At 43.7% G+C, this 14,842-nt stretch overlaps 1 protein-coding gene and 1 long non-coding RNA gene across 25 annotated transcripts; one reads left to right on the forward strand and one right to left on the reverse strand.

Annotated features, from left to right (window-relative positions):
- Nucleotides 1-4,711: 4,711 nt before the first annotated feature.
- On the reverse strand, nt 4,712-10,847 carry LOC125519377. Of its 24 annotated transcripts, none has more exons than XR_007288249.1 (6): nt 7,683-10,844; nt 6,969-7,313; nt 6,576-6,897; nt 6,422-6,481; nt 6,037-6,178; nt 4,712-5,953 (listed from the first exon to the last, which is right to left on the reverse strand). It is a non-coding gene; the product is annotated as an uncharacterized LOC125519377 (long non-coding RNA). The 24 variants fall into 24 exon arrangements; XR_007288250.1 differs by having other exon boundaries at nt 4,712-6,178; nt 6,576-6,625; nt 6,704-6,897; nt 7,683-10,842; XR_007288252.1 differs by having other exon boundaries at nt 4,712-6,897; nt 7,683-8,775; nt 8,911-8,987; nt 9,460-10,846.
- Nucleotides 10,848-12,619: 1,772 nt separating this feature from the next.
- On the forward strand, nt 12,620-14,827 carry LOC125519461. Its single transcript, XM_048684263.1, has 2 exons — nt 12,620-12,894; nt 14,206-14,827. Exon 2 carries the CDS (start codon nt 14,235-14,237, stop codon nt 14,526-14,528), a length of 294 nt encoding a protein of 97 aa, XP_048540220.1. The 5' UTR covers nt 12,620-12,894; nt 14,206-14,234; the 3' UTR covers nt 14,529-14,827.
- The last annotated feature ends 15 nt before the right edge of the window (nt 14,828-14,842 follow it).

Raw genomic sequence — 14,842 nt, forward strand, 5'->3', positions numbered from 1 at the left:
AGGTACACATCAATTACATGTATATCACATATACCTTTAGTGTTGCCGGCCTTCTTGTCCGCTAAGTATTTGGGGTAGTTCCGCTTCCAGTGTCCCTTTCCCTTGCAATAAAAGCACTCAGTCTCAAGTTTGGGTCCATTCTTTGGCTTCTTGCCGGCAACTGATTTACCGGGCGCGGCAACTCCCCTGCCGTCCTTCTTGAAGTTCTTCTTACCCTTGCCTTTCTTGAAACTAGTGGTTTTATTGACCATCAACACTTGATGTTCCTTTTTGATTTCCGCCTCCGCTGATTTCAGCATTGAAAATACTTCAGGAATAGTTTTCACCATCCCCTGCATATTGTAGTTCATCACAAAGCTCTTGTAGCTAGGTGGGAGCGACTGAAGGATTCTGTCAATGACTGCCTCGTCCGGGAGGTTAATGTCCAGCTGGGACAAGCGGTTGTGCAACCCAGACATTTTGAGTATGTGCTCACTGACAGAACTATTTTCCTCCATCTTACAACTGTAGAACTTCTCGGAGACTTCATATCTCTCGACCCGGGCATGAGCTTGGAAAACCATTTTCAGCTCTTCGAACATCTCATATGCTCCGTGTTGCTCAAAACGCTTTTGGAGCTCCGGTTCTAAGTTGTAAAGCATGCCGCACTGAACGAGGGAGTAATCATCAGCACGTGACTGCCAAGCGTTCATAACGTCTTGGTTCTCTGGGATGGGTGCTTGACCTAGCGGTGCTTCTAGGACATATGCTTTCTTGGCAGCTATGAAGATGATCCTCAGGTTCCAGACCCAGTCCGTATAGTTGCTGCCATCATCTTTCAGCTTGGTTTTCTCTAGGAACGCGTTGAAGTTGAGGTTGACAAGAGCGTTGGCCATTTGATCTACAAGACATTTTGCAAAGGTTTTTAGACTAAGTTTATGATAATTAAGTTCATCTAATCAAATTATTTAATGAACTCCCACTCAGACAGACATCCCTCTAGTCATCTAAGTGATACATGATCCGAGTCAACTAGGCCGTGTCCGATCATCACGTGAGACGGACTAGTCATCATCGGTGAATATCTTCATGTTGATCGTATCTTCTATACGACTCATGTTCGACTTTTAGGTCTTCCGTGTTCCGAGGCCATGTCTGTACATGCTAGGCTCGTCAAGTCAACCTAAGTGTATTGCGTGTGTAAATCTGGCTTACACCCGTTGTATTCGAACGTTAGAATCTATCACACCCGATCATCACGTGGTGCTTCGAAACAACGAACCTTCGCAATGGTGCACAGTTAGGGGGAACACTTTCTTGAAATTATGTGAGGGGTCATCTTATTTAAGCTACCGTCGTTCTAAGCAAATAAGATGTAAATCATGATAAACAATACATGCAATCAAATAGTGACATGATATGGCCAATATCATTTGCTCCTTTTGATCTCCATCTTCGGGGCGCCATGATCATCATCGTCACCGGCATGACACCATGATCTCCATCATCATGATCTTCATCATCGTGTCTTCATGAAGTTGTCTCGTCATCTATTACTTCTACTACTATGGCTAACGGTTTAGCAATAAAGTAAAATAATTACATGACGTTTATGTTGACACGTAGGTCATAAATAAATTAAGACAACTCCTATGGCTCCTGCCGGTTGTCATACTCATCGACATGCAAGTCGTGATTCCTATTACAAGAACATGATCAATCTCATACATCACATATATCATTCATCACATCCTTTTGGTCATATCACATCACATGGCACATGCTGCAAAAACAAGTTAGACGTCCTCTAATTGTTGTTGCAAGTTTTTTACGTGGCTGCTATAGGTTTCTAGCAAGAACGTTTCTTACCTACGCCAAAACCACAACGTGATATGCCAATTTCTATATACCCTTCATAAGGACCCTTTTCATCGAATCCGATCCGACTAAAGTGGGAGAGACAGACACCTGCTAGCCACCTTATGCAACTAGTGCATGTCAGTCGGTGGAACCAGTCTCACGTAAACGTATGTGTAAGGTCGGTCCGGGCCGCTTCATCCCACGATGCCGCCGAATCAAGATAAGACTAGTAACGGCAAGTAAATTGACAAAATCAACGCCCACAACAACTTGTGTTCTACTCGTGCATAGAAACTACGCATAGACCTAGCTCATGATGCCACTGTTGGGGAACGTAGCAGAATTTTTAAAATTTTCTACGCATCACCAAGATCAATCTATGGAGTCATCTAGCAACGAGGGAAAGGGGAGTGCATCTACATACCCTTGTAGATCGCGAGCGGAAGCGTTCAACAGAACGGGGTTGATGGAGTCATACTCATCGTGATCCAAATCACCGATGACCAAGTGCCGAACGGACGGCACCTCCGCGTTCAATACACGTACGGTTGGGAAGACGTCTCCTCCTTCTTGATCCAGCAAGGGAAGGAGAGGTTGATGGAGATCCAGCAGCACGACGGCGTGGTGGTGAAAGCAGCGGTGATCTCGGCAGGGCTTCGCCAAGCTCCAACGAGAGAGAGAGAGAGAGAGAGAGAGAGAGAGAGAGAGGTGTTACGAGGGGAGAGGGAGGCTCCAAGGACATGGGGTGCGGCTGCCCTCCCTCCCTCCCACTATATATAGGGCCCCTGGGGGGGCGCCGGCCCTAGGAGATGGGATCTCCAAGGGGGGGCGGCGGCCAAGGGGGACTTGCCCCCCAAGCCAAGTGGGGCGCCCCCCACCCCTAGGGTTTCCAACCCTAGGCGCAGGAGGAGGCCCATGGGGGGCGCACCAGCCCACCAGGGGCTGGTTTCCCTCCCACTTCAGCCCATGGGGCCCTCCGGGATAGGTGGCCCCACCCGGTGGACCCCCGGGACCCTTTCGGTGGTCCCGGTACAATATCGATTACCCCCAAAACTTTCCCGATGGCCGAAACTGGACTTCCTATATATAAATCTTCACCTCCGGACCATTCCGGAACTCCTCGTGACGTCCGGGATCTCATCCGAGACTCCGAACAACTTTCGGGTTACCGCATACTAATATCTCTACAACCCTAGCGTCACCGAACCTTAAGTGTGTAGATTCTACGGGTTCGGGAGACACGCAGACATGACCGAGACGATTCTCCGGTCAATAACCAATAGCGGGATCTAGATACCCATGTTGGCTCCCACATGTTCCACGATAATCTCATCGGATGAACCACGATGTCGAGGATTCAATCAATCCCGTATTCAATTCCCTTTGTCAATCGGTACGTTACTTGCCCGAGATTCGATCGTCGGTATCCCAATACCTCGTTCAATCTCGTTACCAGCAAGTCACTTTACTCGTACCGTAATGCATGATCCCGTGACCAAACACTTGGTCACATTGAGCTCATTGTGATGATGCATTACCGAGTGGGCCCAGAGATACCTCTCCGTCATACGGAGTGACAAATCCCAGTCTCGATCCGTGTCAACCCAACAGATACTTTCGGGGATACCTGTAGTATACCTTTATAGTCACCCAGTTACGTTGTGATGTTTGGTACACCCAAAGCACTCCTACGGCATCCGGAAGTTACACGATCTCATGGTCTAAGGAAATGATACTTGACATTGGAAAAGCTCTAGCAAACGAACTACACGATCTTGTGCTATGCTTAGGATTGGGTCTTGTCCATCACATCATTCTCCTAATGATGTGATCCCGTTATCAATGTCATCCAATGTCCATAGTCAGGAAACCATGATTATCTGTTGATCAACGAGCTAGTTAACTAGAGGCTCACTAGAGACATGTTATGGTCTATGTATTCACACATGTATTATGATTTCCGGATAACACAATTATAGCATGAATAACAGACAATTATCATGAATAAGGAAATATAATAATAATCATTTTATTATTGCCTCTAGGGCATATTTCCAACAGAGGCGGCATCAAGATATGCTCAGAGCGCGCCGTCGATGGATGTAGGAGCAAGATGACTTCGGCACCTCCAAAATTTTGAGTGTTATTTTATCTTTCTATTTTAATGTGTTTGTAAGTGCATGTAATACTTAATATATGACCTTCGCAACAACAAAATATTTAAGAGTATTTCAAAAATCTTTTGAGTTAAAGAGGCTCTTATAGCCTTACTAGGAACCCGGCATTGTTCTGGGAATAGGTAATCCTGCCCGAATCCCATCGTCTACTTCAAATTGGCACAGTAATGTCAGTACACTACAAAAACTCCATGATCAACAAGTTAGCGGAGATGACAAGCTAGAAGGAAAAGTCAAGAGTCCGCCATTGACCATTAAAAGTCTGTCTCTTCGACAACTAAAATTGCCATAAAAACGTTTAATTTGCTACGGTCCAAATCAAAACATTCAGGATTTACCATTTTCGTAAACTCATGAAGGAAATATAATCTAAGAGATCATAAATTTCCACCAAAACCTGTTATGACTGTTTTGGGCCTACACTAACTCTTTCTTTTCTGCTAAAAGTTTATTTTATTTTTATTGAAATATTTATTTTTTGTAGTTTATATATAACTAGTACAATGCCCGTGCGTCGCCACGGGCCTTTTAATTCTTTATTCTGATTGCACATATATATATGTATTATTGTATATAACTCAACGAATTTTAGGCCCCTTCAAACAACACCACGTCGGCAATTTTGTCAAAGGATTCCTTTTGAATGTTGACATAATACATCTCCATCTCTCTCATACTCTGCAAAAATAAGCATATATGAAAATTCATCTTATATATTATCATATCCAACAAGTATTACAGAAGAACCATTATTTGTACAAATCTCTTCCAATTGTGTAAGACTTCAATGAGTTTTCAGGCCGCTCATCATAAAGCTTTGTGAGTTGACACTTTCAAAGCATCATCTGAAGTCATAGTTCTTATCTCCAATCTACAAAAGGGAATATATAAACACATATTTAAAAAAATCAGATAAGCCCATATACAATATATATTCATTTGTCAGCTGCTCGCTTTGAGCAAGTGATATTTCTCTCACAGCAAACAAATATTTTCCCCTAAAAACACAAACGACAACATATTTTCTTCTCATCTTATAATAAACAAAACAGTTCACTCTCTCACTCTCACCGCACGACACATGCACATCTCATTCCCCCGGACTGCTCTCCACGTCACGGCGTCGACGCCGCCATCTCTCCCCACCATGGCTTTTTGCTGCCGCCTTCCCTCGACGCCATGTCATTCATCCCACACCTTCCTCTCACCGCCATCTCTCCTTCCCTCCACTGTGTCGCCCGCCCCCTCCTCCTCTCCACGACGTCCCAGCCCAATTCCCGGTGCCAAGGAATGCACATCGCTGTAGCTGAGGGCGACAACCACAGTGTGTTTTTGCTGCCAAGTTATATGAAATGATATATATCATGCGATCCTTTTGCCTCTTTTAAAATAAAAAAAACTCTTGTCAAGGTATGTGCCCGCGAGTTGCCATAACACCAAACTTTATTGAGGCAATAAGAGAAGCATAAGGGGGCAAATCCCAGAGAAAATGAAATAACCAAAAGAAGATTATGTTTTGGTTATGAAGCATAGACAAGGTCATCCACGAGGTGCCCCACACCGCCTCGCTCTCCATGGCAACTGTCTATCAGCTCAAACCAGACAACCGCCATTCAGCAGATCATGGATCTAGTGTGGGTTAACTCCCTCATTGTGATAAAAAAAAGGTATGGACCACTCCTTTGCCGTGCACTCTTCCTTATTCACATAATCCTTTCATTCACCCCTCTGCATCAAGTGCCGACAACAATAGTGGCAACGGAGCGGCTGCGGATTCTTTCCATATCTGAGCACAATAAGATGGCCCTGAACCAGATTTGATTGGACTTGACACCCATGATTAGAAGGCTATCATCAACTTACTCACCGAGGTACCATCTGATGACAACAACATAATAAAATTCATTTCTTGCCGAGCTATGTCCCGTAGCAATTTCCTGACAAGCACTCAATCATAAGGACAAGTCAAGACATAACAACATATTGGCCATGCATTTCTAAAAATCTACAATACACATACCATGGTCATAATATGTGATGTCGTCTCTTTTTTCCCTTTCATATTTTTAACACCGAGTTAAAATATTCCCTTGCCTCCAATGTCATTGTGACAGTTGCAATGCTCCATGTTGTGTCTCAATGTTGTCACACAATAGGGTCCTCTATTAGATGAATTTTGATAAAGAAAGTTGGTTTGGTTATATCTTTGTAGTTTCTTATATACAAAAACTACCGTAACAAGATAAATAAGTAGAAAATTATTCTATTATTCTACACTATCGACCCTAGGCAATTAGCATCATTTAAACGGTAAAATAATGCATTTCGTTAACTTGTGATGGTCAGTAAAATAATGCATTTTGATAACTTGTGAAAATAATCAGAAAAATATCATTTTTTCTTACTCGATAAATGGCGATGCATGTGGAGTGCACACAATCACTGAACAACCTTGGTCAAGCAACCTAAATAAAAAGTAAAAGCACCATAGTTTCTAGGAAATGACTTCAGCTCATTCATATGAAAGCATGTTTAGAAGATAGAAGTATATGAGCGCACCTGGCCATAAATTCCCTCGAAGAGAAAGGAATTATGACTGAAACATGAAGCTAGCATATGGACATCGATGATTAAATAGTGAGGAATGCACTCAAGAGAAAGGAATAAAATGTTGAGTTTTTGCTTACAAGGGCAATAATTCAGATCATGTGACTTCCACTTATAATTAGCAAGAAACTTTGCATCAAACATGGCCATCAGATATGAAGTGATTATTATCGGAAAACCAGGACCAACAGTTTTGGGCATGTAGTTTCTCGTTAGCTCTGTCCGAGCCACTTTATCTCCATGATAAATCAGACCATTTAGAGAAGGAGCAAACCTGAAATTAAGTATTCCACATAAGATAGCAAACAAACTAAGCACAGTGAAGGACAACTCTGGATGCTTTACCTCATTGAGTCGTTCAACCAGTTTGACAGGGTGGAAGGAAGAGCAATAACCATGTATGGACGATACAGACCATTCCCTTTAAGATGAGCAAGAAATGCAATTGTCTAAATTGTTTTTCCAAGGCCCATTTGATCACCCAGTATCCCATTAAGCCCATTTTGCCACTGTGATATTAGCCACTTAACGCCCTTTATCTGGTAAGATTTCAACTTCCCCCTCTCAATAACGAACAAGGCTGGCTTGCTCTCTTTCCCACTGTTCTTATTCTGTTAGAGTACCATCATCAGCAGAACGATCTTCACGAGATTTTGTAAGCATGTCTGCCACTGCGGTTTTAGCCTTCGTCTGAACAACATTTTATTTCCAGTAATTAGATATAACATAAGGTCTAATTGAGGAAATGAGTTGCTTTCCCTATATATTCTTCTAACTAATAACAGAACAAGATAACACTCAGAATGATGGGCCATCTCATGGAAAATATTAAAATAAATGTTATTCAACTGACATTAACAAGTCCAAGTCAAAGTAGTTTAAACCTTAGAACATCTTGAATAGTCCATTTAACCAAGATTTGTAACCTTTCGTTAAGAAAGATGCTACTAATAAAAAAGAAGTCGGGAATTTCTGATGAGTAGACATTATGAGATCAAGCTCCCCCATCTAAAGTTAATTCACGAGGAAACAACGACCAGATGAGGTAAATACACTCACTTTCAAAGTAGGTCAATGACAAACATCCCGTCTCTTCCTTGCCGAGCTACCCTCAGTAAAAACTACCCTGTTCATCATGTTGACAGGCTTCCTCTCGCTGCAAATCCAACACGATTCAACCTCTTCCTAACTAAGCAACAAATTTATACATTACCTTAGAGAACAGGCAATAGCATGTCATATCATGTTTGTGTAGGTAGGTAAAATTCACTAAATGATGATATTATAGAACCAAATTCTGTAAAGAACAAAAAAACAGACATGGGAGCAATCACCATCGACCAGCCAAGAAAATGTCGATCGCCTTGGTCCCGGAGTGTACAATACAGACTGTTAGCAGTGGCAAAGGTCCATTGAAGGTGTCTGTGAGCCAGAAGAGATAAGTGCCATGTAAACTGACACAAACTTACAGTGAGTGGAGCACGGCAAGCTAGATGATGTTCCGACGAGATTGGCTGGGTCGGCAATTTTGATTTGCTGAGTCAGAGATTCGATCGAGGGGCTTTATGGCACGCCAGAAGAGGGATGGCACCCTGGCAGCGAGCTGTATCAGTTCTCCGGCGCGGACATAGCACCCCATGGCCGCGAGCTGGATCAGTCTACCGACATGGCAAATCACAGCTTTTGCTCCATTCTGGCGTTTGTGCTGGAGGACGAAGTGGTGAAGACACGAACGTGGTGGGTATGAACTGCAACACAAATTCGACAGCCAACAACGAAGGGAGCACATCTCTGAAGTAAAACAAATACACGATGCAAACAAATACATGGGAGCAAATAAAACATGTACGCATTAAGATTTAATTTGTATTTTGTCTTCTATCACTTTGGCGATCGCTTCAAAAGTATTTATCTTCGATCATAGTAGTACTTTGACTTCAAGGAACTGACACTAATACAATCAGACCTATGTAGCCTGGATGAACCCCAACTCTGTTTGATTCATCGTTTGACATCCAATTAAGATAAAAATTAATCTAGACCTACAGCTCGAATAAGCTAAATTAGAGCACTGAGTGAGCACTGCACCAGCAATCATCCTCCAAGACCATGACCAAAATGTTCAGAATTTTCTTGCTTTTTCCTCCTCACTCTGGCAATTATTCAGATTTCTTTCAGAATTAATGATCACAGCAGATTTCTTTAGAAGAAAAACATGTGTGCATCCTTTCGGTAATATACATGAAAGGCAAAAGTTCAGAATGATAAAAATTTATATTTTATTTACCTAGTAAGAAAATAGAGTTCCCATATTTTGCTGGATGAAATCTGAAGTAGTCCCTCCATATCAGCTCAAATAATACCCTGAAACCATTGCCATGTCAGGAATAGCAGTCCAGTATGAATTAGAGCATTATGTATACAAGACTTCAAACATGGAATTGAGCTTAGTCTTTCCGTTTTAGTATAAGATGATTGTCTTCCTAAAAAACACAATTTAGCACACTTCCCAATAACACCTCCTATGTCCTCTCAAGTTTCTCTAGCTCCACATCAACCCAATTAACATACTTGCCTACATAGAAGCATGGCGATATTTCATATTAAAGCTAATTAAAATAAGAGAGCAAAATTCACGACAATATCACACTACCACCTGCCATTTTTCGGTAAGATGCCATCAGTCAAAGCATGCAGATCAGAGTCCTTCTCTCTATCATAACTAATTCTAAAAATTAGCATAAGTCTAAAAGCTTTCGAGGTGGTATGTTAAAAAGAGGGAGAGAGAGAACAAGGTAATAGACAAAGAACAGTTGCACCCATTGACTGGTTTTACCTGTAGTCAAAATTAGGGAAAATATAATGAAGAGAATTCACTACTAAATCCACAGTGGTGATATCTATTACAGAAGTATCCACCAAGTGGTCGTGTTGAACCTGTAAGCCAAAACAGGGGTCAAAAAAGTGAAAGACAGACAACATGCTGGTGAACTCTGCTGTCATAATTGAAGAGTTCAAACTTAACATAAGTGAACGAATGAACTGCAGTCTTTTCTTATATAATAACAACAATCTTGACATCAACTTTTTTTTCCATCATGTGTTGTGGACGCATGGACTTGCACAAGAAAAGCACTTGCAAGCAGGACAATGAAGAATTATGCAAAAACCTACACCAACGGGAATAGGGGAAAGCCAAATTTTATGTCAGAGTTTCTTCTAAGCTAAAAACAAGCTGAGCATAAATCCAGGTTCTGATTCAAGGTGAATACTCTGTTGGCCAACAACTGAACTAAGCACACTCAGTCTGATTGTTTGGTTTTGCTAATCAATACAACAACGAAGTTAGTTCAGAAGGGTGTAAGACAATGCCGTGATGCAATGAAGGAACTAAGAGTTTGTGGCAATTCTCCATTCTCTTTCTTGATGACTCCGCGGACGACCTCTTGAGCATCGGCGCCCTCATCGTCTGCACATACACCTGTGGTAGTACAAGCAAACAAGCAGCTGTTCCACAGCCACAAAATTATGCAATCTTACCACAGATGAATCCAAAGTGAATTCAGGCGTATCCTCACAGAGTTAGGAATTCCTTTCCGTACCAGTTGTGCGATGTGCTGGCCGAGCTTGATGTAGATGTTGCCGTTGCGAAAGCAGAGCTCCTGGAGTCGGTTGGCGGAGTGGCCGCCCTGCGTGCACCCACTTTGTAGGAAGGGAGGAGACATGCAATCGGAGAGGAGAGGGATGCGGGCGCCGCCAGGCCGCTGGATCGCGCGTGGCCGCGTTCGCCGGATCCCACCCCGCGTGCGCCCACTTCGTGGTTAGGGAGGCGACGTGTGACCAGAGAGGCGAGGGATGTGGGCGCCGCCGGGCCTCTGGATCGCGTGCGGCCGCGTTCGCCGGAGCCCGCACCGCGTGCGCCCACTTTGTGGTTAGGGGGGAGACCGGTCTGGCCGGAGAGGAGGGGGAGCGGGCATCCTTCGCCGGTGGCCGCCCACGCTCGAGGGAGGGGTAGCGTCGGCGGGGAACCCTAGGCAGAAGATCGAGAGGCGGCGGCGAAGGGATGGAGCGGCGCCGGCTTTGATGTGGGAGGGCGGCGGCGAAGGGATGGAGCGGCGGCGGCGAATGGATGGAGCGGTGGCGGTGAAGGGACGAAGGGCGGCGGCGGGCGAATGAGGGCAGAGAGTCGTGCGTGTGACTATTTCTGGCTCGAGGGCAGGAGACCTCGCTCGTACGTGCGGGCGATTGGTTTAGGATTTTTTTTCGCTGCTTAATTTTCGCCGGTTTTTTTTTCGCTGGTTAATTTTCGTTCGTGTCAGTTCGATGCGACGGGAGGTTGGGCGCGTGGGGGCGGGTGCCGGACTCGATGGTGGGGTTTTTTTTTTTTTTACTCCTGAGAGGGAGGTGGAGGAAGTATAAAAAAGTATTAAAAAAATCGAATGAGGTGAGACGAAAATAAAACCCGAAACGCGACCTACCAATTGAGATATTAGGATAAAAACTAGAAGAACGTCCGTGCGTTGCAACGGGGCCACATTAACTTTAAAAATTCAATATTAATCATGTTAATAATACATTTAATATTCTCATACATATCAAGTGACACTGACGACCTTTTTTGTCAATTTAGCAATGGGCTCAGTTGCAACGGGCTCTTTATACATATCAAACAATTCGCTACTACTTAAACTACAACTATGGCTACCAATATTTTTTTGTCAATTTAGCTCAGCAATAGTGCCTGGCTTAATAGACTGCTTTGCATTCACCCCCTTAGAAGACAGAGAGAACCAACTCAACATGTCAGAAGATTAACAGAAATTTCATTTGTATTGTATGAACATATAGCAGGAGCACCAACACATAGATCAGCAGAGAGCAGAGCACAGCATGCACACACTCAGGCCATCTATATCATACACACACAGCAACGCACACACGCATCACGCTGGCATACACATACAGAAAAGCAGGCACACACGCATCATGCGCATTGGCTGGTGCGACGCACGCAGAGCAAGTACGTACGCACGGAGAGCAAGCTAGCAAGCACGCACGCGTCCAACCCCACCGTTGCATGCGCTAACAGAAGGTGAGGCAGCAAGGGAGACTGCACATTGAAGCTGTCCATGCAAGGCTGGAGGTGCTGGGCCGGCGACGGTGGTGTCGGGACGGCGCTTGATTCGTTTCCGGTGGCGTGGAGCTTGGGGCGGCAACGCGGCGATAGCTAGTGCTCGGGGATGGGGGTTTGGGGCGGGGGCAGTCGACCCGATGGCTGGCGAAGTTAACGGGCTCGGGCAGTTGGAAATTCAGCGGGTGGCGACGACACAACGCGAGGATGGGACAGGGGGAAAACCTAGCGGGCGTTCAACTACCAAACGCCTTTTTTTAGGGGAATTGCTTGTGAAAATAACGTGCGACGACGACTTAGCGAGCGGATCCCCTTAAAAAAGACATAGCGAGCAGATTTTCTTAAAACTGGTAAGAATGGATATGATTGATGACGTTGATAAATAGTGGTGAATGTTGGCCTAATTTACTATCATCATGTATGGAAACGAATCATCAAGAAAAAGAATACTTCCTATTATTACATTTATAGGAAGCTTCCTAATCTCTGCTACCAAACAGTTTTTGCCCGAACAAGGAAGGAAAGTTATGGACGTCATTTGAAAGGAAACAAACGTTATGAAGATTAATTAATTTATATTTGATCTAGAAATTGATTGTGATTGATTCTTTTACATAAAGACAATACTAAATAATTTGCATCAGTATGAAAAGTTCTGATCTGTTTAATTTTTTTTGTTGTGTGAGAGGGTGAAATGAAAATAAACCGATGAAGTAGAGGAGGTGACGAAGAAAATCTACAATGGTTAACCTACGAAAAAAAATTAGACAAAAGTGATGGGACGAAAAAAAATCTGGAAGCGAGACTATCAACTACTCCATTAAAAATAGAGAAAAATATCTTCTCACGGTCGCACCGAAACTCTTATCTCCTTTTGCCCGTACCTTTCTTGCATCTTCCTCCTCGAGTCCCTCCTGACCTCTGCCAATCCAACCCAGCACGGCCTCCGCATCGCCTGCCCTACAGCCGCCGCCGCGCCATCGCAGCCTACCGTCCCGGCCGACGCTTTCAACCCCCCCACCCCCACCCCAAGGCCTCTCACGCGCGTCGCCGTCATCACCGCTCCCGATCTCCGCATCGCGAGATCGCGTTCCTGCTGTCTCCACCTCGTCCGCAGTCTCCGGTCATTGAACCTTTGAGGTATGAGCTTGGTTTCATCCAGTGATTAGTTAAACCCCGCCGGCCTCCAGAATTTCTGGGTGCAGCGGTGCGCACCCGGCAGATCTGCCCCTGCTCTTACGATTGGTTTGGGAGACCTGTCCATGTCTTGCTGCTATGATTCTGCCCGTAGAAAAGGGGTCCTGTTTAGACTAATCAAAGTCGCCCTTTTGCCGTGTCTTTATAGCTATATAATTGAAGCAAATGAGTACGGTGCCTTTTGTTTCTTTAGGTTGTGGATTACTTTTTGATTTGGACCTTTGGTTCCGTATATCATCCTCGTATCCGTGCAAAAGTATGTCACTTCATAGTGTTCGTAGCTTCAGCTTAATGAGAATTAGGGAGATGGTTATAGAGGTGCTTCCCATATCAATGCAGTTTATGCTTTATAAATCATCTGTTTGTTGTAGACTTGTAGATCATCTGTTTGAGTAGTATCATAGCGTCATGTTTATGTTTCAAAGCCTGCCCGTCTGCTCAAAGAATGAAGAAATCGATTTGCATTTACCTGTTCTGTGTTTCATCTTGGAATATACAGCTCAATAGTTGCTTATGACGTTTCCTTTGCAATAATACTGAAGTCTTTGGTGTTTTTTTTCTCTCTGAGAAAGTCCTGATTGTTTGTGTTCATGGACATATCCATTGGCATTCTGGTAGCTGGTTTGAATTATTCTGCACCCTAACATTGTATGTTGGATCAGTAACATATCTAGATGATAGTACTGCAGTCCTGCCAGGGCATACATGCACATCAGATGTGTTAGTTCCTTTTTTATTTTTTGCCTCCCATGTTTTTTGTGCTAGATGTGCTCTCAGAAATATGAGCCCTGAATATGGTTCTTTTTGGTTTTCTGTTATGGGCCAACTATCTTCCCATGAATGATTAGATGCAACAGGGACTTATACTACTCGCCATAATCCATGGTGTAGCATGATACCTGTTATGTGATAACGTGTTAGCCTTTTTCTTTTAGTACAGTATAAATTAAGCTTCTAACTAACGCTGTATGTTTGATTCCTCATTAGTTAGTACTGAAGCAATATATAGTGTTGTTATAAGTCGTCCTTTTCTATGTAGCGAGATTATGACTGTTTAAAATGCCTGGAAATTTTGTTGGGGTTGATTGTTTCTTACTTTCTTGGTGCCGCGTTGATAAGATATTTCTACTTTCTAATGAAACTCTGGGTGTTGCTTTGTAGTACTAGTCACTCAAGGTTTTGACCATGATGTAAGTTGAAACAGATTATGATTTTTCATTTCACATTTTCTAACTATTGTTCATTCCATTGCAGTTACTGGCAGTTTCAGCTAGACAATAATCATGAGTCTTGCTTGTCTCGTATGCCATGGCATGAACAGCCCCTCACACTCTCTTAGAAGCTACTCGGTGTCGAGTTCAGAGGAGGACAACCGATGTGGAGCTGTTGTTTCCTGCTTAACTCGGAGAGTAACGCCGGCTGGATCTGCTAGTGTTGGGACATCAAAGGTGACCCCCTTTCCATCCATAGCGGCTGGTCAAGGCACCGAGGGCACTCCTCGCCTTCAACGAAGCCGTGCTGTGTCCAGGGACCTTGTCAGAGACTGGAACTTTGATGAAGCCGTCGTTGCAAACTAGATTAGGCGTCAGCTGTTCCCAGTTGGATTCCGCACTCTTACTTATTCAGGAGGAGACTCCATCAATTTGGTGTACATTTTTTTGCTAGTATACTCTATGTCTATCAGTACTTTTCAGTTGAGACTCTATCGGTCTATGCTCACTTCTCATGAGCAATTTGTGGCTTGGTAACATATGAAGGCCAACCTGTGTAGATAGAATAAATTTTAGGGTATTTTTCCTATTTCTAAAAGTGGATATGCTATCCTGTACTTCCTGTATATTATGAAATATCTAATTTCCTATAATTGCTGGGAAAATGGCCACTGGGATTT

Source organism: Triticum urartu, chromosome 1 (assembly GCF_003073215.2).
Source record: "Triticum urartu cultivar G1812 chromosome 1, Tu2.1, whole genome shotgun sequence".
Classification (NCBI taxonomy): domain Eukaryota; kingdom Viridiplantae; phylum Streptophyta; class Magnoliopsida; order Poales; family Poaceae; genus Triticum; species Triticum urartu.

Coding starts and splice junctions, on each gene's coding strand:
- LOC125519461 (XM_048684263.1), top strand. CDS start 14,235: ATGAGTCTTGCTTGTCTCGTATGCCATGGCATGAACAGCCCCTCACAC.